At 39.2% G+C, this 26052-nt stretch overlaps 1 protein-coding gene across 1 annotated transcript in view; it reads right to left on the bottom strand.

Annotated features, from left to right (window-relative positions):
• The window catches only part of stxbp6 (syntaxin binding protein 6 (amisyn)), a 77254-nt gene that overhangs the window by 49424 nt on the left and 1778 nt on the right, over positions 1 to 26052 (bottom strand). Inside the window, exon 2 of the mRNA XM_051723275.1 lies at positions 14140 to 14339. Within this exon, the coding sequence (XP_051579235.1) occupies positions 14140 to 14293 (154 nt within the window). The 5' untranslated portion in view covers positions 14294 to 14339. The remainder of the gene's footprint in view (positions 1 to 14139; positions 14340 to 26052) is intronic.

Raw genomic sequence — 26052 nt, 5'->3', positions numbered from 1 at the left:
TGTGGTAATAAACATTATGCCACAAATGCTGTCGATTTAGCTTAACTTGTATTGAACCCAGAACATTACTCTAAGCCGCATTAAAGAAAATAACCGTCAAAATATCATTAACTACAGTCTTGACCAACACAAAATAGGTATCGTTTGAAAGCTTAGAAGCTGCACTTACAATGCATACAAGCATTATGACCAAAAATTAACAAGTGCTTTGAAATTTGCCGACAAATCAGAAGTGTTCCGTTTTGATTATTCATGTAAAAAATTGCACTGTACCTATTATTGCAATTAGTAAAAAATCTAACTGATTAAATAGCCATGTGTCATATGTTGTTTGAAAGCTCTGAAAGAGTAGAATACAACCAGCCTATTTGTTTTACTCACAGACAAAAATATAGTGAGTAATAGCTAAGTATGTCTTTGACATTTATGTTGGTTTATGCCACGTTTTCACTCATAACTTCACGAAAAATAAATTTCACATATCGTATCACATATAAAAAAAAGAAAATCACATATCATTATTTAGAGGAAGTGATTATCTTTCAAATGAGACCACACACAAGGTAATTGGATGCAGAGATCATTCGATTCACACGAAGCACAATGTTACATGTGGCAACCAGGAAATGGTGCCAAGTAAATAACACGGACTCAATGATGCAGACTCACTGATTGAAAAGACACTCATTCTGTGAAATCTCATTACTGAAATTATGTCTGCATGCTATGCAAACCTTTAGTTATTGTTGTGTTTGCATGTGTAATTAGTTTTTATGAACAATTATTGTGTTTAATTTGTTTGGAGAGGCTTTTGGACACTATGATAAATTATTTTTGTAATGCTATAACTTTTGATTGCTTTTTCATATCAACACAACACTTTTCTCAGATACAGTTGACATGAATGAGAAAAAAACAAAAGCAGTTTTTCTGAGCCACCTTATTTGCACCCAGAGATATATAATGTCAAATAAGAAAAAAAAAAAATATTTTCCCAAATTGTTAGGCTGAGAGTCTGAATGAGAATCTGTATGAGAATCTGTCAGAATGTATAATAATCTATATCATTGAAAAATATGAAAAGTTTTCTTTACAATGATACTTGGCCCTCCTTGTTTTTGTTTTTTTTGTAGAGTTAGAAACTTTAAATTGAGTATGCCACTGAAACAGGAAATCTTTAAAAACTTCAGAGATTAAAGGGTTAATTGTAGCCGACTCAATTATGTTACAAATTTAATTGATACATGCAATGACACCTAACATGTCAAAGATGTTTGAGGTAAAATTTCAAAGCTTTAAGCCAAACATTTTCTCAATGAGCAAAAACTAATAAGTGTCGCAGTGTCCCAAAACGTACTTGATTTTGCCAAACCCATGGCACTCAAAAAAAAAAAAAAAAAAAAAAACACATTTCTGGTTGGGTTAGTAAACAGCTGTATCACTTTATCAAGCTTTCTAGGTTGAAAGTTTCGCAGAGTTTTCCCACATCCCACAGCGCAGCACACTGAAGGTGTATTAGAATAAGGCGAATGGTCACATGAAAGGTAAATTGATCAGTTGGTTTCAGCCAATGACCTCTATTTAGAGAATCTAATTAGGACTCATGTGTGAAATATCATGACTGTTGATGGGAGCAGAAAGCTTTAGCATGTACAGACCAGTAAAGATAACTAGAGTTGATGTGGATGTGGTGGAGAACCACAGAAAAAAAAACAACAACAACAACAAAAAAACAAAAAAAAAAAAAACACACTTCCTGTTTGAGACTGGAGCCTATCAGATGATAAACACCAAAGCTGACTTTACATTTAGTTTTCAAAGATATGTTTGTTTATCACTTCAGTGGTTCATGCAAAACTGGAAACTCCCTGGAAATTTGCAATAGATTTGTTAAAGAATCATCTTTCACATTCAGCTCAACAACAAGAAAATGCCCTCAATATAGTTTTATCCAATTTCCGGCAATCAATACTTATGTCCTAGAGTTTGGGAAGTAAAGCTCAATTCTTATACAATCGTTGAAATATCTGGAGTTTCCCTGCAGCGTCTCTGTGTAGACGACTATGTAAACAATGTGACTGGTTCAACAACTCTGATCGATAGTTGTGACGCCATGCGAGGATCGGATGTGTGAACGGCGAGCTCTGCACACTTTGCTAGTTTTAACACTTTTAATGATATAAACCGGTGAGATTCGATATACTCTGTTTCATAACTGTTCTAGGAGGACAATGTCAAAGAATTCAAAATCCTCGGGCTCTGGAGACATTAAAAGACACTTACGTACTCAAGCTGATACCCCCAAAAGGGCCGCGAGCCAGGGAGTCGATTTGGTTGGAGAAATGCAGGAAATGCGGCAAGAGTTGCTGGGCATGTCGGCAATACTGACGAAGGTCTTGCAGGCTTGGAGGATCTGTGATACGTCGATCGATTACTGCCATGGAGGCGAAGTTCTTTGAGATGGTTACAAGAGTGGGGGATGTAGAGAAAAGGATTGATTATCTGGAGTCATCGGAGAGGGAATTATCGGCTAATCCGCTAGCAATCAAGGTGGATGGAGTGTGGGAGAAGTTGGAGGACATGGAGAACCATAGCCAGCGGAATAACGTCCGTACTGTCGGAATTCCTGAGGCCGAAGAGGGTCGGGATATGGTGAAATTCCTGGATGGGCTCCTTCTGAGTCTGCTCGACATAACAGGCCATAAGATGGAAATTGAGCGAGCTCACAGGGTTCTGGCGTGGAGATCTGCAGAGGGAGACAGGCCCCGATTAATTCTGGCCAAATTTCTGAGATCATCCGATAAAGATCTTGTGTTACACGAGGCAAGGAGTAAAGGAAGGCTTTCTTGGCAAACCACATCCTTTTCTTGTTCCCAGACTTTGCGAATTCGACAAGAGAGAATCGTAATCAATACAAGGAATGCAAGAAACATTTACATCAACGGAAGGTCGCTTTTGCACTGATATTCCTGGCCAAATTGAGAATAGATGCTAAGGAGGGCCGTAAAACTTTCACATGCCCGCAGCAAGCAATGTCCTTCATAAAGTCAATGGAGTAAGTAAGTCATTTTGTGATACATTGCAGCTGAATGGACTGGCTCACAGATCATTCACTGGACTGTTTGAGGAAACTGAGCGTTTTTTTGGTGCTGGTTTTGCCTAGTGGCTGGAGATTATTTTGCAGAGTGGCACACCTTCGGAACAGTTTTGTGGATGAATCTACATGCTGTTTGAGTTTGTTCCGCCTATGGGCTGGAGTTTGTTTTATAGATATTATTTTGCTGTGTAATTCTCTCACAAAATTTTTATAGAAACACTGCACTTGAGAAATCCGACGGCAAAGTTGTCGCAGGGGTCCTCATAAGTGTACATGGACTGTTTGAGTTTGGAGGGATGGACGCCAGTTGGCACTGTCTTGTGCAGGGTTAATGCGCACGTTTTTCTTTTCTGTTTGTTTTGTTCCGGGGGATGTTTGGGTTTTAATGGTCGCACCAATGTTGGAATGTGGTATTTATAATCTTGTTTTTGACACACAATTAATTTTTTCTTATATGTCAAAATGTCAAATGTTAATATGAGTGGATTCTCTCTCTCCACGTGGAATGTGAATGGGTTGGGGCACCCCATAAAAAGAAGGAAGGTTATTTCTCTTCTTAAGCATAAGATATATGATAGTGTTTCAAGAAACACATCTTTCTCTGCAGGAAGCTGAAAAATTTGGAAAGATATGGGGTGGTCATTTTTTTAGAGTGCTGGCTCGAGTAAGAGCTAGGGAGTCATTACGCTGATAAGTAAACATCTACAATTTAAATGTCTCAGAGTAAAGATAAATTAGGAAGAATCATAATTGTTTTAGCTGAAATGAGGGGCAAAGTTTTATTTTGGCTAATATTTACGCACCTAACGTGGATGACCAGGGCTTTTTTATAGATCTTGAAGGGATGTTGCAAGCCGCTGGCACCCCTCATGATATAATATTGGGAGGAGACTTTAATCTTTTGATGGACTCAGTCTTGATCATAGAAGCAAAAGTGTGCAAGCCCCCTAGATCAACAATGACGTTTCACAGGATGTGTAAAAATCTTGGTCTTACAGATATTTGGAGACTTTTGAACCTATCTGGTAGGGACTATACATTTTTTTCATCAGTCCATAAGATTTACTCTAGAATAGATTTCTTTTTATATCCAATTCCCTCATTTCATCTGTTATTGATTGCTCAGTTGGAAACATTTTAGTCTCAGATCATGCCCTGGTGTGTCTAGAGGTTTTGCCACATACGGAGAAAAAGAAATCATGAAGTTGGCATTTTAATGTATCCCTTTTGCAAAATCCTGAATTCCAACAAATGCTGAAGACTGAAATAAGTGTCAATATAGAAACCAACTGGTCCTCAGTATCCTCTGTGGGCATGGCTTGGGAGGCACTTAAGGCAGTTCTTAGAGGCCGGATCATACAGTATGCCTCATTCACCTAAAAATCCAAAGCACAAGAACTTGTGAAATTGGAAGGGAATATTAAAAGTGCAGAGGCAGAGCTGAAGTGCCAAATGTCGTCTAATGGTCTCAGAGAATTGACGCGACTGAAATACAAATATAATACTATTTTGTCACGGAAGGTGGAGTTTTGGCTATTCAGGGCAAGACAGTCATACTTTGAGATGGGGGACAAAGCAGGAAAACCTCTGGCTAGATATAAAACAGAGTGTCTACCATTCCCTCAGTGAAATCTGCTGGTGGTCAAATATTTACCTCGGCCATGGATATTAATAATGCTTTTAAAGAATTCTATCTTGATCTCTATAGTACAACATCTTTGTCTACTGATGAAGATATTAGAAACTTTGTGGAACCATTAGAACTTCCTAAACTGATGTCTGAGCAAACAAATTCTCTTGATTCTGAGATACCCTTGGAGGAGCTAGGCAAGGTAATTAAGGCCTTGCCTACAGGCAAGGCTCCGGTGCCAGATGGCTTTGCCGCTGAATTTTTTAGATCTTATGCTACAGAACTGGCTCCACTTTTGCTAGAAGTTTTAAGGAATCATTAAAGAATAGAAAGCTTCCACCAACCATGACACAAGCACGGATCAGTCTGATTCTTAATAAGGACAAAGATCCAAGCGAGTGTTAGAGTTACCGTCCAATTTCCCTGATCCAGCTAGATGTTAAAATATTGTCAAAAATTTTGGCTAATCGATTATGACATCTCTTATACATATAGATCAGGTGGGGTTTATTCGGGGCCGTAGCTCTTCTGATAATATTAGGCATTTCATCAATATCATGTGGTCAGTCATATCATGTGGTCAGTCATATCATGTGCACTGCCATCTCACTTGATGCAGAAAAGGCGTTTGATATGGTAGAATGGGATTATCTTTTTAAGATTTTGGAAATGTACGGGTTCGGGAATACTTTTATTGGATGAATTAAGTTACTTTAAAGACACCCGGTAGCGGCGGTACAAACAAATGCATTAATTTCAGATTATTTGACTCTGGATAGGGGCACCCGGCAGGGTTGCCCTCTTCCCCATTATTGTTCCGTTTTGCCCTGGAACCATTAGCAGCCACGATAAGAAAGGAGGATGATTTTCCAGGAGTGATGGCGGGAGGTGTGGCGCATAAACTTTTGCTTTACACAGATGATATTATATTATTCGTCTCCGACCCCACTAGATCTATGCCTTGCCTCCACAGAATTATTCATTCCTTTTCTAAATTCTCAGGATACAGAGTTAATTGGTCTAAATCCGAAGCTTTGGTTCTGACAGCGTATTGCCCGATAACAGCTTTTCAGCTGGGCGCCTTCCAGTGGCCCAAACAGGGCATTAAGTATTTGGGTATTTTATTCCCAGCAAATTTGTGTGGTTTAGTTAATTTTTACCCTTTAATGAAAAGGTTTGAGTGACGTGGGCAGGTGGGCTTCATTATATTTGTCTATGATTGGGAAGGTTAATGTTATTAAAATGAATTGTATTCCAAAATTCAACTACTTGCTACAATCTCTCCCTATAGATGTCCCCCTCTCTTATTTCAAGCAATTTGATAGCATAGCAAAGTCCTTCATTTGGAATGGTAAACTTCCCATTTCAGTATGTTGCATTGGCCGACTGACAAAGGTGGCTAGGCCTACCCAAAATTTTGCTTTATTATTATGTATTCGGTCTCAGTCATTTGGCTCATTCCAAATAGATTGTATAGGCTTGGTCTGAAAGACATCCACCTGCTGGTGATGCCAATCAGAATATGGAGACACAACCCATGTTTTTTGGTGGTGTGTTAAGATCCAAGAATTTTGGTTGAGGGTTCAGAGTTTTATGTTTAACGTATTGGGCACTCAAATTTCATTTTGCCCAAGATATTTTAGGCGATGGGCCGGTCATTAATATAGGGGATAAACACATAAAAAGATTGGGTCCTAGCCAGTGTTATGATCAGCAAACAGATTGTTCTAAGGGGATGGAAGTTAGCTGGAGCACCCTCATTTCAAGAGTGGTGCACAGAGATGGGCAGAGTGGTGGCATTTGAGGAAATGTTATGTAGAATGCTGGGAAATGGGGAAGCTATCTGGCCTTCTTGCAGGGCTCTCAGGGAGGGGCAGTGGAGAGAGAAGTATAGTTTTAAATGTATGTGATTATTATAATTTTTTTATATATACAAAGATATATATTTCTTTTGTGTGTGTGTGTGTGTGCGTGTGTGTATACTCATGTGTGACCACAGGGACGTTTGTTGAGGGTCAAGGTGAGGTTGGGGATTGGGAGGGTAACAGTGGGGGTTAAATGTTGATTCTGTGAATATGTTTTGCTTTTCTTTGTCAATTTTGTGAATCAATAAAAAGTATTAATCTGAAAAAACAACTCTAATCAAACTGCTTACAGAGGATGACAAAATACACCTAAAATCACTACATCAAAGATATCAAGACACAACTACATTCTCCTCAGTATCAACTTTAGCAATGTTCATTTTGTGCAATGCTCACAAAACCGGTCAAGAACATGTCTTGGATGGGTCATATTTAACACTAAAATCAATAGAAAGTAATAAGAAATAACATTTTGCTTACAAAAAAATGAAGCCTATTTTTAGGACCATTAAGATTATTAGGGCCCAAGCACTGAAAGTGCGAGGCCCTATTGTTCTTCTAAGGATTATTATTTATTATTATTATTATTCTTTTCAAGGTTTTTGGCACTTTTGGGGTACATAACATGCGTGAAAACTCTTGAAAGTTTGCACACACTTCAGAGTCGTTGGCCAATAGGGCTTGGCAAAGTTGCAGGGGGTGCTCTGCAGCACCACCTAGAACATGGGCATGTTCGGGGGGCTCTGTAGCACATCCCTTTTGAGCTATAGTCACCAAACTTCGTACACATATAGATCTCATTAAGCCGGACAACTTTCGCACTGAAAGTCATAACCTCTGCCCAAAAGGAAGTTGGCCATTTTGGATTGTCTGAAAAATGCATGCTCTGGAATTTGATATACTCCTCCCAGGAATTTCATGTTACAGGTACCAAATGTGGGCGACATCATGCCAAGACACTGACGATGTTAAATTGCGAAGGGATTTTTGATAAATCGAACGGTGTTGCCATGGTGAAGTGATAAAATAATGTCAAAAAAATGGAATAAGGAAATGTCTCATATCTTCTGCATGCATGGTGTGATTTTACATAAAAATTTAGCCAAATGTTTGTCCTTGCGGGCTGATCACATTGATGTGGCTATTGTGGGTCACGGCCACAGCGCCACCAACTGGTGGAAGGAAGTGTGTCACTTTTAACAGACTTTGAAATATCCCTATTATGTTAACCTGAATTGCTTCAAAAATCTTTAGAATAATGTCAAGACAGTGCAGATTTAAAATTCTGAAGGGATTCTTGATATCTTAAATAGTGTTGCCATGGCAACGTATTAAATGTCATTATCCTTATGTATATTCACATGCTTTTGAGGAACTTGGCATGCTTGAATTTTCACGATATTTTGCACACATATCAGAGTTGTCAGCCATTAGGCCTGGGAAAAAGTTAACAAATGGGCGTGGCTGGGGAGCACTGTAGCACCACCTTTTGACAAAAGTTGCGTGGGTCAGTTTCTTCTACGATCACCAAACTTCCTACATATTGTTCTCATCAAGCCGGACAACTTTCAAAATTACAGTCATTAGCTCCGCCCAACAGAAAGTCGGCCATTTTGGATTGAATTTGAATTTTTTGAAAATTGCAGGCCCTGATCTTTTGAATACTCCTCCTAGGGGAATCATGTGTCTGTCACCAAATTTAGGCAGTATTATGCCAAGACATTGAAGATGCTAAATTGTGAACGGATTTTTGATATATCGAACAGTTTTGCCATGGTGACGCAATAAATTAAGGGTAAAAATGTGAAACAGGAATTTCCTTATATCTTCTGTGTGAATTGTATGATTTTGATGAAAATTCAGCTGTATGTTTGGTAATGGGGGCTGATCACATTTATATGGCTATTATGGGTCAGGGCCATAGCACCACAAACTGACAACAGGAAGTGTGACACTTTGAAAAAGTCCTCTTATATTTACTCTCTCAAATGCATGCGGCCACCCTGCTTTGGCCCATCATCGCTGCTTGCAGCTATATTTTATTTTGTTATTTTTTTGCATAGTAACATTATTTTCTTGATATAAGCAGATTTTTCAGAAGCGTTATTTTAACAGGAGTGGTCAGGAATGAGCATTTGGTGCCATAACACATTTTTAATCAGTTACTTTGTTACAGTAACACACAGTCCAACATACACTGTTGAACAGGTCCATTTGTGTTTGCTAAACCCAGATTTAGATTTTAGCACGAATGGCATCTTAATGTGATTTGACAAGTTATAATGATGATAATAATAATAAAGCACAGTTTCATGTAACAGAACCCATTTTACAGTTCCATATCTGTAGTGTACAAATGGTTTACACCTCTGGTTTTAAACTAGTGTTTTTTTGTCTTTTTTATTCTTCCTTCTATCCCAGCTTTATATACTGCAAACTAGAAACTAGAAGATGTTCGAAGATTGATTCCTCAAAAACTGTAAACATTGCGTCTCAGTCGCACTTTCAAAGCATTCCACTGTTTGTTCTGAGCGACCCTTCCAGCCCAACATACCAAAACCAATGACTTGAGTTTGGGGCGGGACTATCTGTTTGTTTTATAGTGATTTTTGCAATTCTGTTTGGTGATGCTTGTGGCGCTGAAATGACACTTCAGCTTTAAAGCAATAATCTTAATTAGCTTCTGAACAGACTTTGGGAGGCAGCAATTAGGAGGTACTGTTTGTCTGCCCATTTCACTATAAACTGATGAGACTAAACATTATGACCACTCACAGGTGAAGTTAATTACATTGATCATCTCCTAACAAGGCCACATGTTGAGGTCTGGGTAGATTCAATAGTAAGCAAACAATCAGTTCTCGTAGTCAACGTGTTGAATGCAAGAGAAATGGGCAGGAGAAAAGACCTGAGTGACTTTGACAAGGGCCAAATTGTTATGGCCAGATGACTGGGTCAGAGCATCTCTGAAATGGCAAGGCTCGTGGGGTGTTCCCAGTCAGCAGTGGTGAGTACCTACAGACATTGGTCTGAGGAGGGATAAACCACAAACCAGTGACAGGGTGTTGAGCGCCTAAGGCGATGTGCGAGAGTAACAAAGGCTATCCCGTCTGGTCCGAATCGACAGAAGTTCTACTGTGGCTCAAGTCACAGAAAATTTTAAATGATGGTTACAGGTGGAATGTGTAACAAAACACAGTGCATCGCACCCTGCTGCATATGGGGCTGCATAGCCACAGACCGGTCATAGTGCCCATGATGACCCCTGTCTACCATCAAAAACCCCTCCAATGGGCAGGCGAGCATCGGAACAGGACCTTGGAGCAGTGAAATAAGGTCGCCTGGTACGATGAGTCCCGTTTTCTTACATCACATGGACGGCCATGTACGTGTGCACCGTTTACCTAGTGATGGCACCAGGATGCACTGTGGGAAGATGACAAGCCTGTGGAGGGAGTGTGATGCTCTGAGCAATGTTCTGCTGGGAAACCCTGGATCCAGTCATTCACGTGGATGTCAATTTGACACGTGCCACCAACCTAAACATCACTGCACACCAGGTACACCCCTTCATGGCAATGGTATTCCCTGATGGCAGTGGCCTCTTTCAGCAGGATAATGTGCCCTGCCACACTGCACACATTGTTCGGGAATGGTTTCAGGAAAATTATGAAGAGTTCAAGGTGTTACCCTGCCCTCCAAATTCCCCAAATCTCAATCCAATTGAGCATCTGTGGGATGTGGTGGACCAACATGTCCGATTCATGGCAGCTCCACCTCGCAATTTACAGGACTTGAAGGATCTGCTGCTAATGTCTTGGTGCAAGATACCACAGGACACCTTCAAGGGTCATGTAAAGTCCATGCCTCAGAAGGTCGGTGCTGTTATGGCAGCACGCAGAGGACTAATAGCATATTAGGCAACTGGCCATAATGTTTTGGCTCAGTGTATAAATGTGTGTCCATGGGGCTGATCTCATATTTTCAGGATGTCTTTTCTTCTGGCCTTAATCACAGAATGAGCTCCAGGCTCTATTCTGTGATTCATTTACTCCTGTGTTTTAGACTGTCATGCAGTACAACCCAAGTTCTTTTGAATCTGAGTTCACAGAAACACAAACAAACATTGTGCAGCAGAGTTTCCTGATGTCTCTCCAGTGTGGAATTTATTAGTCCTGCAGTGAGTGCGAGTCGTTCAGGCCCTGAGGCACATCAGAAATCTCACAACATTCATTATTTCACATGATTCAAAGTTGGAATCAGACTATATGTTGGCACTGGGAGAGATGAAATGCCTCTGCTTGTCTCACTTGCCTTGTGCTTTACTTACTGTAGTAATATTTCTTTAAACAGCAGTTGTTGCCTCTCATGTTGAGTGATCTTAGTTAGATTCAGGAGCACAGGTGTTATCAATCTCAAGAGGGCAGACTGTAGCCTGGATAAATCCTTTTGTAACCCTTTCTAGTCCATTATGAACTTCATTTTTAAATCATATTTGAAGTGCCAGTTTAATCACTGTCATGATTCTGTTAAGCAAGAAAAAGTGTGTTTTTACAGGAAACCACCTTAAGCCACCATTTTACTGTCTCCGACGATCAGATTTGTATTTGACGATCAGATTCGTATTTCTCCCCCTAGAGTCAGTTGTGAGGAATTTTCAATTTGCTCTCAAGGATTGTATTCGTTGCAAGGGAGAAGGTACTCATGAATCGTGTGTTAGAGCACTCAGTCCCTTGAGACATATAGAAAGATTTTAAAAAATTTAAACGAAGTTTTAAATAAAGTTAGTAATGTTGTTGGTTTTGTATGTTGTTACCAAACCTCAAAATGACATTATTGTGTGTGATTTTGTTGAGTAGATGGATGAATTCAAATCAAATGCATGATTCATATTCACTCAGAATTTTTTACTATTGTAATTGTTATTTTTATGATGATGATGATTACGTTATGAAAGATTGCTGTGCTTAACTGTGAATAACATTCAGCACAGTAAAACCCTTTGCAAGAAGAAACAGCAAAGAGCCGCATCAACAATACATTTAATGGCGACCACTGTCAGACGTTAAATTGTGAGGTGTAGTGGAGAGATTAAAATCTTTTGCCCATTCTGTTTGTCACTGCTTAAATAAAAAGTTGCGGTAAAAAAGCTTTAAACTGCTTGATTTCGTGAACTAGATATGTACACGTAATGTTATCTTGCAGTTGAGCTTTTGAATGTGCAGCGAGGATCGTCTTAAAGAACTCCGTTTACATTGAAGCATTTCATTCTGGGTTGAGGATGTGCATAAACAGTTTTGTGCCGCTCTGTATGAGAGCTTTCTCATATCTTAATTTTCTTACTTTGATAGTTTTGTGCAATAAGATGTTATAGTTATTTAGCCTATTTATTTGTTGAATATTCGTTAGTCACTATGTTGAAGTGCTGCACTTAGCGTCCGTATATACCTCTGAAAGGCATCTGATTGGGTTCACGTAATTGGGTGAACATAAAAGAGCCTAATTATACATTATCCTTACAACGGACTAGTCGTTCAAACAACCGACTGAAAACTGGTTTTGCAGATCCCTAGTGTGAACATCATTTGACTTCGCTGAGGCTTCTGTATTTTTTATTGTGACCATGTTAACCGAAATTGCCGTTCTTAAAGGTTTTTGAAGAATGCGCATGTGCGTCGGGGGAACCCCGATGTCTGATGTAGAGGGAAACTCGACTATTGCAATGAAACATATCTGTCACATTAGCATAGTGCACGCAGCTTTCGTTTTTTCAGCAGCCTTCACACATTAAACAGCTTTCTGAAGTACGTGAAAATGAGCTATTATAATTTGATATCTGCAGAAATTATTACTCCACCCCTTAAGTAACGTCACAAATAACAGCTCTATATTGTTGAATCAACGTGGTTCGAATGACGGAAGTGCTACATAGTTACTATGGTTTTGGGAAACAGTCATGGCTAGCTAGTTAATTTCTCCAACGATACATCATACTATGGTGGTTAAGCAGTGAGTTACGTCGTTTTATGGGAAGAATACCCCATGGATGGTACTTTGGAGATTTTCTTTTTTTTTTTGGTTAAAGTTAAAAGCAAAAACGTGGTGTTACTGTAAGCAACACCAACTTAATTATCAAAGACATATACTTAGCTATTACTCACTATATTTTTGTGAGTAAAACAAATAGGCTAGTTGTATTCTACTCTTTGAGAGCTTTCATATGACACATGGCTATTTGATCAGTTTGATCTTTTTACTGATTACAATAATATGTACTGTGCAAATTTTGTATAAATTATTAAAATGGAACACTTCTGATTTGTCTGCAAATTTCAAGGCACTTGTTCAGTTTTGGCCATACTGCCTGCATGCATTGTAAAGTTGAGCTTCTAAGCTTTCAAACATAACTACTTTGTGTTGGTCAAGCCTGTAGTTATTAATATTTTGACAAAAAAAATGTTTGTGTATTTTTAATGATCTGTAGTCAGATGCATTTACATTGTGGCAGTTCCTCAGATGCAGTCAACAGCATCTAGTTTTGTAAATGAGTATACCAAAAGGCCAGACGTCGCTTTACACACTGATATAATTGATGGCGATGATGTGGCTTTATAAATTATATCACTGCTATTCAACACGCGGCCCTCGGGACACGCGTTATGTTGACATCGTCAAAAATATATTTTACAATATGAAATGTGTATGAACATTAAACAACAAAGAATATTTGAGTATAGCTGATGTCACATGAGAGCGGCAGTCAATCTGCGCGCAGCCGCTCTGTCATTCAAACATGCGCATTCTCGAGTCACTTAACAGAGCGAATCTCTGTCAAACCCGTTTGAATAGATCACTATATATGCATGATAATCACGATCACATTATTAACAGAAAAAATAATAGTTTATCCTGCAATAACGGCATTTTTGATGTCTTCACGCAATTGATTATTCATGAACTGCATTACTTCACAGCAAAACGCTAAAGAGGGTGAACAATTCCTAATGATTTGTCACTGGAGAAGTTTTGGAGTAAGTAAATATATCTCTTGTTTTCTTGTGATGCTGAACACTCATTGTCTGTTGGTTGACAATGTCTTTGACAGTTACTTAGGAAAATTGACCATGGTTTTATTATAGTTACCACAATTTAACCATGGTATTTATAGTTAAACCACCACAAAATGAACCATGGTTACTACAGTCATGGTTACTACAATATTACTATAGTAAAACCATGGTTCATTTTTGTAAGAACTGATCGTGTCTGTTTTCTATACTGCAATGAATGTAGTAGAAAGTGTCTTTTTTAAAAATGAAAACTAAACCAGGAGAAATTTGAAATGTTAAACCCCCAATTTAGATTTTAAAAATTAACTCCCACAATTACATTTTTAACTATAAAATTAAAAAGAGAGTAAATCTTTCATATAACAAGCTCAAGGCTTTAGGGGTCCTGCTTTGTGGCCCCTGAGCTTTCCAAAGTTGAGTAGCCCTGAAATCAGAGTACAAAACAACATTTTAGAGGAAGTGGAGGTAAGACTTTACCTGATAAGCAGATGAATGTGGTGTAGTCTCCCTGACCTCCTGTAGCCAAGAACGGAATCTTCTTCTTTGTTCTCCTCTTCACCACCACAGCTGCCAGCATTCTTTCATCATTGGGAATAAAGACGTCTTTGTTGAGGGCCGATTTGCCACTCATTGTAGCCGACCGTGCAGGCAGACACAGCAGGAATCTCTTTTTAACTCTGATGTGAGAGACATTGAGGAAAAAAAAATCAATATCTAGCCGGCCTTTTTCATATGGCTACATTCATAGTCAGTGTTTGGATTTGGAACTGACAGATGGATTTACTAAAAGGTGAGAGTCTCTAATGTCCTGTTCATCATCCGCTTACAGTAGCGGCTTCAATACTGCCTTGTGAACTACAGTCACAACCACATTTTAACACCTGTAAACATGGTGACAGTGACTAAAGTAAATATCAAAGATGGCGACTTTCATAAAACCGAAAATGTTTTCACAACTGATGCAATTTTATCCAACAAACAAGTCCAATCAAGGCATCTGACAGCGTCTTTAAATGCTTTTTACCGAGTGTAGAGCACAGCATTTGGGTCACGGCCACTCCATTAAGTCAACCGTTATGTCTTTTATCTTGTTGACATTAAGAGACTGTTGACTCTGCCAGGTCGCTGCACCATGTAACTAGGTCACGAATATGTTGTGGACAGTATCCAGCACCAGTGAGGTGTTGGGACGTTATATAACGTTAGGACTGTCGTTATTGCACCTATAGACTCTTTAAACCATTATAGTACATGAGACCATACATCACATCATGAACACACTAAAAGATGTAGCCAGTGCAGATGATAGAACTGTTCCAAACCCCAATGAGCTTCCTACCTAGAAATTTAATACATCATACTATAGGTGTCCCTGCTCCAAACTGATGCCTCATTTTGGCCAAATTCTATGGCAGCATCGCATGTATCCTTCACTGATGTGTCCAGAATGCACTCAGTATTTTTACCCTCATTAAAAATAACAGACGCATGTACGACGTATGACTCCCAAAGAATTCCTATGGTAATCTCTACCAAAAACTCACAGAATAATTCGATACACAGTTGTGCTCAAAAGTTTGCATACCCTTGGAGAATTGGTAATATATGTACCATTTTTAAAGAAAACATGAGCAGGCAAAACACATTTCTTTTATTTCTTATGGGATTCATATTCAACTGTAAGTTATAACAGAATGGCACAATCATAAAACAAAACATGGCAACAAAGAAAAAAATGAAATGACCCCTGTTCAAAAGTCTGCATACCCTTAGTTCTTAATACTGTGTATTGCCCCCTTTAGCATCAATGACAGCGTGCAGTCTTTTGTAATAGTTGTCTATGAGGCCCCAAATTCTTGCAGGTGGTATAGCTGCCCATTCGTCTTGGCAAAATGCCTCCAGGTCATGCAAAATCTTTGGTAATCTTGCATGAACCGCACGTTTGAGATCTCCCCAGAGTGGCTCGATAATATTAAGGTCAGGAGACTGTGATGGCCACTCCAGAACATTCACCTTTTTCTGCTGTAACCACTGGAGGGTCAACTTGGCCTTGTGCTTTGTGCTGGAAAGTCCAAGAGCATCCCATGCGCAGCTTTTGTGCAGAAGAATGCAAATTGTCTGCCAGTATTTTCTGATAACATGCTGCATTCATCAATTTTCACAAGATTCCCCGTGCCTTCAGAGCTCACACACCCCCAAAACATCAGTGAGCCACCACTATGCTTCACAGTGGGGATGGTATTCTTTTCACTATAGGCCATGGTGACCCCTCTCCAAACATAGCACTTATGGTTGTGACCATAAAGCTCTATTTTGGTCTCGTCACTCCAAATTACAGTGTGCCAGAAGCTGTGAGGTGTGTCAAGGTGTTGTCGGGCATATTGTAACCGGGCTTTTTTGTGGCAACTCGACCATGCAGCTCATTTTTGTTCAAGTATCGTCGTATTGTGCTCCTTGAAACAACCATGCCATCTTTTTCCAGAGCATCCTGTATTTCTCCTGAGGTTACCTGTGGGTATTTCTTTGTATCCCGAGCAATTCTTCTGGCAGTTGTGGCTGAAATCTTTCTTGGTCTACCTGACCTTGCCTTGGTATCAAGAGATCCCTGAATTTTCACTTCTTAATAAGTGATGAACAGTACTGACTGGCATTTTCAAGGCTTTGGATATCTTTTTATATCCTTTTCCATCTTTATAAAGTTCCATTACCTTGTTACTCAGGTCTTTTGACAGTTCTTTTCTGCTCCTCATGGCTCAGTATCTAGCCTGCTCAGTGCATCCACGTGAGAGCTAACAAACTCATTGACTATTTATACACAGACACTAATTGCAATTTAAAAAGCCACAGGTGTGGGAAATTAACCTTTAATTGCCATTTAAACCTGTGTGTGTCACCTTGTGTGTCTGTAAGGCCAAACATTCAAGGGTGTGTAAACTTTTGATCAGGGCCATTTGGGTGATTTCTGTTATCATTATGATTTAAAAAGGAGCCAAACAACTGTGATGATAAATGGCTTCATATGATCACTATCCTATATGATCAGTCATATTTTCAAAATCAATGCCAAAATTTCACAATTTCTGCCAGGGTATGCAAACTTTTGAGCACAACTGTATTGATTAAAAAGTCATTTTGACATTTTTAAGATGAGAGTAAGATGTTAGGCTTAATAATAGATTTTTTTTTTTAAGTGGTCACTGTGTCTGAGATACATAGTGTATGGTAGAGCTATAAATAAAAAAATAACTGTCACCAGGGTTTTCTTAGCAAAAACATATTTTTCTATATATTGTAACCATGACATTAACCATGTTGATTTTGTGGTTATTATGATTTTACCACCAATACCATGGTTAAACTATGGTTACTGTTGTAAAGCCATGATTTTTATAAAGGGAAAACCTGTTGAAGTATTTACCAAATAGATTACTCTTTGAATTTTTCAGTAATATTTTTTTTTTTCCGAACATAGCAAATAACGAACTGTATCGAAACCGTGTCCCTAAAACCGTGAAGCAAACTGAACCATGAGAAATTTGAACCGTTACACCCCTAGTAAACACACTTGATCCGATGCAAAAATGTCTAATGTGAGATGGTGCTTGTCAGTATCTCGGCATGATGGGGCCGATGCCAGGGTATTGGAACATTCGGAAGCAACATGGCAACTTTCCGTGTCATCATGTTGTATTCGGTTATTCCACACGTGCAATAGAGTTCTCCAACCCAACCTGAGCCCGACGAGACCTGACAAACCGTTGAGTTTTGGGCCGGGTTTGGGTCAGTTTTTAAAGTATAGGGTGGGTTCGGGGCTATGTACACACGTTTTAACATGCGTCTGCACTGTTTTTCTATGTAAACGCGCTGGATGGACATCTTTGAACATTGCACTGCATCTCACTAATTTTTTTTCTCAGCATCTCGTGCTGGATCGCCACCTTTTTAGACACTGTGTCAAGTTAAAAGAACTTACATTTTTATAAGCATCTCGAGACAACGATGTTCTATTTCATTTGTTGCACAGCGTCTAGCTTTTTTAGTGCAGGCCTCACAAAGATTCAAAGAGGAGTTGTTGACTGTTACATTGTTACACGTGATTCCCTGCAAAGTTTCAGCACTTGATAAATGGGGAGCCAATGTTTTTCCCTTTTGCTCTGGTGTTCACACTTACGTACAATAATTTAATAAGTTCAATGCTAAACTATTTAAAAATCAAAGCATCCTGGAGAGGCTACTGAAGCACAGGACAAAACTAGCGATCACTGCCTCGTGGAAATGTGTCTCAGCAGAGCACAAATCAGGTTTGTAGCAACATATCAGCAGGTAGTGACAGTCTGATTATTTTTGGTTGACTTTAATGTGAGTGATTCTATCATTTGAAGATCTATGTATTGTGCTATTTAGGCTCATTGTGGACTTTATTCCCTGCTATTTTGAGTAGCGATTGACATTTATCCATTGCAATAAACGTTCTTTTGTCCTGAGTCCTGGCGAATAACTGAATAACCGTTTGTGAGCCCAAGTGGTTATCTGAATATTACAAACATACCGTGCACATCCCAAGAAGTCAATACACTGACATAAAAGCATTTGCTAACAGGCTCTCATAAAAAAAAATATATCAACAGTCATACAATAGAAATTTTAAGACTAGCAGTTCAGTCAGTTTAAAAATATTAAAATGTATTATTTCCACTCTGAATTCAGATTGGAAGACCTGCATTAGAAGACATTAAAATGACAATAAGCACAAAATAATGCCCATATAATGCATCACATTGCTCTTCCGCCATAAAATTACAATTTGACAATTTCTGGAAAGCCCTGTGTGAGTTTGAAATCAAGCAGTCATGCAGTGAACTGGATTTCTGAAAGCACAACTGGACCTGCCTCTCTATGATTCCCGTTTATCAGCGCATGCCTATGCAGACTTATCTCACCATGAATTCAGTGACAGTAGGTTGAAATTTCTTCAGCTGAAATTGTCCGTTTACTGAAAATCAAATCACTTCCCCCCCAGTGGCCGAAGCTGGAAGTGTTGTTGAATGTGTGGGCACATGTGAGCTCCAGTTTCCAGGGGTGAAATATCCAAAGAGTGGCACCAAAGTGGAGAGATGTTTTCAGTTGTAAATTATGTAATACAGTCAACAGGAATGCATATTTTATTACCCACACACCCTGGTTCACATGACGCCATACGAGAAACAAACATGTGAGACACGAGCTCTGCAAACTTTGCTAGTTTTTTAATTATTTTCATGTTATAATCCGGTGAGATTCGATACACCCAGTTACATACTTGCTCTTTTAGGTAAACATGGCAAAGAAGTCAAAATCCTCAGACTCTGGAGACATTAAAAGACACTTACGTGTTCAAGCTGAGGCCTCTGATGGCCCTGCGAGCCGGGGACTCGATTTGGACAGCACGTCGAGAGAAGAAATTCAGCGTCAACTGTCCAACATCTCAGTAATGCTGACGAAGGTTGTTGCTGACTTGGAGGATCCCGCTGTAATACGTCGATCGATTACGAGTTGTTTTCAAGAATGACAGAAGTTGAAAGACGGATCGATTATCTTGAGTCATCAGAAAGGGAATTATCTGCTAATCCGCCCACGTCCAAAACAGATTTGGAATTAATTTCGGAAAAACTGGAATATTTCAAAAATATGAGCTGAAGGAATAACATACGAATTGTTGGAATTCCTGAGCATGAAGAGGGCAGAGATATGGTGAAATTCCTGGACGAGCTCTTCCCGAGTCTGCTCGACATAACAGGCCTTAAACTGGAAATCAAGCGAGCTCACAGAATCCCGGCTCGCAGATCTGCTGAGGCCCCGATCGATTCTGGCCAAATTTCTGAAATCATCCGATAAAGATCTTGTGTTTGTGCCAGGCGAGGATCAAAGGGAAGCATTCTTGGAAGAACCATAATATTTTCTTGTTCCCAGACTTTGCGAATTTGACAAGAGAGAAACGCGATCGGTTCAGGGAACGCAAGAAACTCTTATACCAACAGAAGATAGCTTTTGCACTGATGTTCCTGGCCAAACTGAGAATAAAAACGAAGAATGGTCGCAAAGTATTTACAGGTCCAAAACATGCACTTTCCTTCAGAAATACATTGGAATAAGCCATTTGATGTTTCTTATATTAGTGGACTGCCTTGTGGTTGAGGAACTCAATTATCTGAGAAAGCGGGGTGCCATTTTTGTTTCCTTTTGCGTTGGCACTGTCTAGCGGCTGGAGTTTGTTTTATGGCATGACTCCAAGAAACTTTTGCATTGACGGAAGATCTTTTTTACACTGAAGTTCCCAGCCAGATCGAGAATGGACACAATTTATGACATCTCTTTACATATAAATCAGGTGGGGTTTATTCGGGGCCGTAGCTCTTCTGATAATATTAGGCGTTTCATCAATATCATGTGGTCAGTGGCGACTGATCAGACTCTGGTCGCTGCCATCTCACTTGATGCCGAAAAGGCATTTGATATGGTAGAATGGGATTATCTTTTTAAGATTTTGGAAATGTATGGGTTCGGGAGTACGTTTATTGGTTGGATCAAGTTACTTTATAGACACCCTGTAGCAGCGGTACAAACAAATGGACTAATTTCAGATTATTTGACTCTGGATAGGGGCACCCGTCAGGGTTGCCCTCTTTCCCCATTATTGTTCTGTCTTGTCCTGAAACCATTAGCAGCCGTGATAAGAAAGGACGATGATTTTCCAGGGGTGGTGGCGGGAGGTGTGGCGCATAAGCTTTTGCTTTATGCAGATGATATTTTATTATTTGTCTCCGACCCCACTAGATCTATGCCTTGCCTCCACAGAATTATTAATTCTCAGGATACAGAGTTAATTGGTCTAAATCCAAAGCTTTGTCTCTGTACTGCCCGGTAACGGCTTTTCAGCCGGACGCCTTCAAGTAGCCCAAACAAGGCATTAAGTATTTGGGTATTTTATTCCCAGCAAATTTGTGTGATTTAGTTAGTTAATTTTGACCCTTTAATAAAAAGGTTTGAGAGCGATGTGGGCAGGTGGGCTTCATTATATTTCTCTATGATTGGGAAGGTTCATATTATTAAAATGAATTGTATTCCAAAATTCAACTACCTGCTATAATCTCTCCCTATAGATGTCCCCCTCTCTTATTTCAAGCAATTTGATAGCATAGCGAAGTCCTTCATTTGGAATGGTAAACATCCCAGATTACATTTCAGTAAGTTGCACAGGCCGATTAATAAAGGTGGGCTAGGCCTACCCAAGATTTTATTTTATTATTATGTATTCGGTCTCAGACATTTGGCTCATTGGTCGCTTCCACCTGAGAGAGCCCCTCCCTGGTTTTGTATTGAACAGGAAGTTTTTGCCCCTATTTCTCCATTGCAAAGCCTTTATCAAACTAACCGGAGAAGTTAAGTTACACCCCGTTATCTCGCATTTGCATGCGGTATGGGCAAAAGCATCCAGAGTGTTTAATTTGGACATTTATTTAAATGTTGCTTCGAGCATATGGCTGAACCCAAAGTTATGTATTAATAAGTCCCCTTTCTGCTGGACAGAGTGGATTGTGAGGGAGGTTAATACGCTTGGTGACCTATATGAGAGTGGAGTGTTGAGATCCTTTGAAATTTTGGTTCAACTTTCCCAGGTCTCAATTCTTTTGTATTTACAGCTGTGCCACCTGCTTTGTACTATTTTGGGGAGTAGCATACACCCCCCCTAAAGTGGCAGATACTCTGGAAGTGGTGATTACTGCTTTTGGAAAAGGCCATGAGGCATCAGTGTATTACTCCCTGTTAATTCAGAGTCTGGGGGACGAAGCTTCAACTTCTCTCAAGAGATCATGGGAGAAAGATTTAAACTTGGTATTGGAGGAGGGAGTGTGGGCTAGGATTCTAAAAAAAAAAAAAAACGTCAAGTCTGCATCTAGAGATGCAAGGGTGCACCTTATGCAATTCAAGATTTTACATCGATTCTATTGGACCCCCTCTAGATTGTGTAGGCTTGGTCTTAAAGACACACCCACCTGCTGGTGATGCCAATCAGAAGATGGGGACACAACTCATGTTTTTTGATGGTGTGTTAAGATCCAAGAATTCTGGTTGAGGGTTCAGAGTTTTATGTGTGACGTATTGGGCACTCAAATTTCATTTTGCCCCAGACTCTATATTTTAGGCGATGGGGCGGTCATTAGTATAGGGGATAAATACATAAGAAATTGGGTCCTTGGGTCACAGTGTCATGATCGGTAGACAGATCATTCTGAGGGGATGGAAGTTGGCTGGTTCGCCCTCATTTCGGGAGTGGTGCACGGAGATGGGCAGGGTGGCAGCATTTGAGGAGATGTCAGATAGAAGGCTGGGCAACCTGGGGGTGTGTGATATGAAGTGGGGCAACTATGTGACCTTTTTGGAGGGCTCTCGGGGAGGGGCAGTGGAGAGGGATTTATAGTTTGAATGTGTGATTTATTATTATTTATTTTATATATATTTGGTTTTTTCTGTTTTTTTGTGTGTGTGATTTGGCTTTGACCACAGGGATGTTTGTTGAGTGTCAGGGTGGTGTTAGGGATTGGGAGGGGGAATAATGGGTGTTAAAAGTTGATTCTGTGCATTTATGTTTTGCTTTTCTGTTTCATGTGTTGGAATCAATAAAAAGTGTTAATCGGAAAAAACAAAAACATGGTTGCCATGTAGCAGTGAAGATACCATTTGATTTAATTTAGGCCCAAAACTGACCTAACTGTGTGAAAAAGGCCTACCTGGTCTCATAGAATCACATTACTACACCTACATTTTTGCAAAATGATTTTAACGTGACTCGTTGCATGTACTGTGGCAATTTCCTGGTGAAATGAACACTAGAGGTGCTAAAAAACAATGACTTTTATTCACTTTCACACAAATCACAAGTAAAACAGCAGATTATCAGTTCATAAACACTTTTGCTCTGTTCCTCACACAATGCTATCTTTTGACATCTAAACACATTACTGTAGCGCATGACTTGTATGGCAATATATTTTAATGTTTGCATTACATAACCAACTACATTTACAAGCTTGTTCAAGTGCAATCAACTGAAGAGTGTTGAACTTGTGATGTAAAGGACTGGGTTACATGTCCTGAGTCGACACGTGAGCCCAAATTGTCATAGAAGCACCACAAAATGACGTGGTTGCTTTATCAAAACTTTTTTTTTTTTTTTTGGTTTGTTTGTTTTTTTTGCATTTATGACACTATAAGTTAGGTTTAAGGCACTGATCTTGGAGCAGCTCTCATGTCTGGAAAAATGTATCTCACATTAAAACTGATAAAGCACTGAGGACTCAACTATTAGAAAAACACTAGATGACATGTCAAAACAAAAACACAGGCAGTTACAGAATGCCATTAAGACATAGATAAAAAAAAGACAGCACAAAGCAGACAACACACTGCTGTTTTACTCCCATCAGCCATTTGCAGGCTGTCAAGACTTCACACCACAGAGCAGAAAATCTGACGAGCAGCTCTGAATCCACAGAAAAACAAGGAAAAAACATGAAGCTTAAAGGTTGAGACTGACCAGACTAGATCCTTCACAACCAATGCTAAATAACTGATCCAAAACACTAGACACAGGTACAGAATTTTACATGGAATTCTAAAATGATCTGCATGAATTACAGTGTTGGGCAAGTTACTAAAAAAAAATAAATACAATCCACTACAAATGACTATTACTCATCTAAAACTGTAATACGATTACTTAATAAAAAAGTAATCACATTACTAATTACTTTTAAGTTACTTTGTGAAACATTTTTAGTTTTGCCATTCAACGAATTCAAAATAATTTGCATTTATATTTCCTCCTTGTATACTGTCGTAGCTTAGGGGTGGGCCATATGACTAAAATGACTAAGAGTAATTTTATATCACGATAACGATGTTCACTCACTGAGCACTTTATTGGGAACACTATGGTCCTAATAAAGTGCCCGACAAGGTCTTCTGCTTTTGTAGCCCTTCCGCCTCAAGGTTCGACATGTTGTGCATTCTGAAATGATATTCTTCTCACCACAATTGTACAGAGTGATTATGTGAGTTACTGTAGACTTTGTCAGTTCAAACCAGTCTGGCCATTCTCTATTGACCTCTCTCATCAACAAGGCGTTTCTGTCCACAGAACTGCCGCTCATTGGATGTTTTTGGCACCATTCAGAGTAAATTCTAGAGACTGTTGTGTGTGAAAATCCCAGGAGATCAGCAGTTACAGAAATACTCAAACCAGCCCATCTGGCACCAACAATCATGCCACGGTCCAAATCACTGTGATCACATTTTTTCCCCATTCTGAAGGTTGATGTGATCATTAACTGAAGCTCCTGACCCATATCTGCATGATTTTATGCATCGCACTGCTGCCACACGATTGGCTGATTAGATAATCTCATGAATAAGTAGGTGTACAGGTGTTCCTAATAAAGTGCCCAGTGAGTGTATATCATGATATAATTAGTTTTCTAAAAAAAAAAATGTAAAAAAAATCTATGAAATATATAGATTAATATATAGGGTTCATATATTAAACACTAAATTTTGAACAATCCAGTCAATTAATTATATACTTTATAAATAAAAAAAATACTTCCTGTTATATAATTTTCTCTTTATTTGGAACTTGGCAAACATAGTAAAAAAAAAACAAAAAAAACAAAAAAAACACTTAATTTGGTTTTAAATTAACCTTACCATAATGCTAAATTTCCCATTATGCCACATTTCAGTCTGATGTTGTTGACTAGTACTCTTCTCATTATTAGAAAATTTCCTCAAGAAACTTGACATCTCAAAGAAATGCAACAAAGAAAATAATACAAGTCAAAAAATGTCCAACATAAACAAACACTTCATTAAATATTTAATCACGTAAATTTTGTGGTTTGTGCCATGACATCAAGGGAAACTGGATTGAGTAGTGCGAGTGATCCAGCTCTGTGCTCTCCCGTCTCTGGAGCGCAAGCGGGAACCCTGCTGAACTTGCGCGCTCTTGCATGCTCCAGAGACAGCGTGCGACAATCATGTGAAACACAGCTGCACGTGTCAGATGAGAAGCACATTTAGAATGCAAGTTGAATGTCATTGAAATTGAATCTCCTCCTCATCTTCTCGTTCACAGGGATCTGAGGAACAAGCAGCTGCTCCGCCTTCCTCCATTTCTCTGACAGAATGGGTACCGTGTATGCGTAACATGAATAGAATGCAGTGCACATTTCTTGCCACATGATGGCGATTTTGCGTAACTGCGATAGAGATGATAATCAAAAATGTAAACAGGTTGTCAAATTCTACTGTTTTATCATGTCTACCAGTATATCACCCATGCCTAAACATAACTTTTCTTGCTAGTGTAAATGGTTATTAAACATTTTCAGAAAGTATTTAAGGGCAGCACAGAAAGGGCTGTTAATTTGTTGTGGTGATTCAGCAGAGAACACAAGAGTTATTAGTGAAGGTGAGCGTTACTGCTGAGAATCCAGTAGACAGCCATGATTCAAGACGGCTGATGTGAACTTCATTACATTTCCAGCAGAGCTTCCAAACAAAACCCACATCAGCCATAAATCAGGAGAAAACTGTGTTACAAGCTCTAAGAACTGACCAAACACACCCTACTAAGGTTTTAATCATAAAGTAGTACAAGATGAAGCTCATACCTGTGCTGCTAGTACTGTAAATGACGGATAGGCCTATTAAAACAGGACAAAATAGTTCTGTATTTTTATGCAGTACTGCTTTTTAAGTACATTTAAACCTGTTGCTCTCATGCACTGGTTTATCACCAGTGAAAGGTCAATGATTTTGCACCAAACACTGAGTGCATGATATTTTAGGTTCAAAAATGTTATGTCTTAGAGGGGAAATATGCTTTACAATGTACCATGTACAGTAATACGAGTGTCCAAATAAGGAGATAATCAAATATGAAATGCAATAAGATCATTTTCTTTGATAGTGATAATGATTTGTTCATTCCGATTTGTAGACCGGATCAGCCAGCTCAAAAGAATGCTTTGTTTGTGAATCATAGTGTTTTTGGTTCTCGAGTTCAACTCACTGACTCAGTGATCCAGTCACAGCGGTTCTTCAGTTAACAGATCATTGGAGGGGAAGATTATCAGTTAGGCTAATAATGACTAACATTTCAGTCAGTTACACGCATAAACATATCATATGATTTCAGAAGACTTGGAATATAGCGCACAAGTCATATGGACTACTTTTATGGTAGTTTTAGGTGTTTTGCCATTAGTGGAGCTCAGGGGCATCTTGCACAGTAGCATAGACACAGGTGTGCCAAGGTGTGCAAATGCCACCCAAAATGAAAGCTTGCACACC

This window comes from Myxocyprinus asiaticus, chromosome 17 (assembly GCF_019703515.2).
Source record: "Myxocyprinus asiaticus isolate MX2 ecotype Aquarium Trade chromosome 17, UBuf_Myxa_2, whole genome shotgun sequence".
NCBI lineage: Eukaryota > Metazoa > Chordata > Actinopteri > Cypriniformes > Catostomidae > Myxocyprinus > Myxocyprinus asiaticus.
Note: the sequence above shows the minus strand (reverse complement) of the source record. Positions and strands in the feature narration are given on the sequence as shown.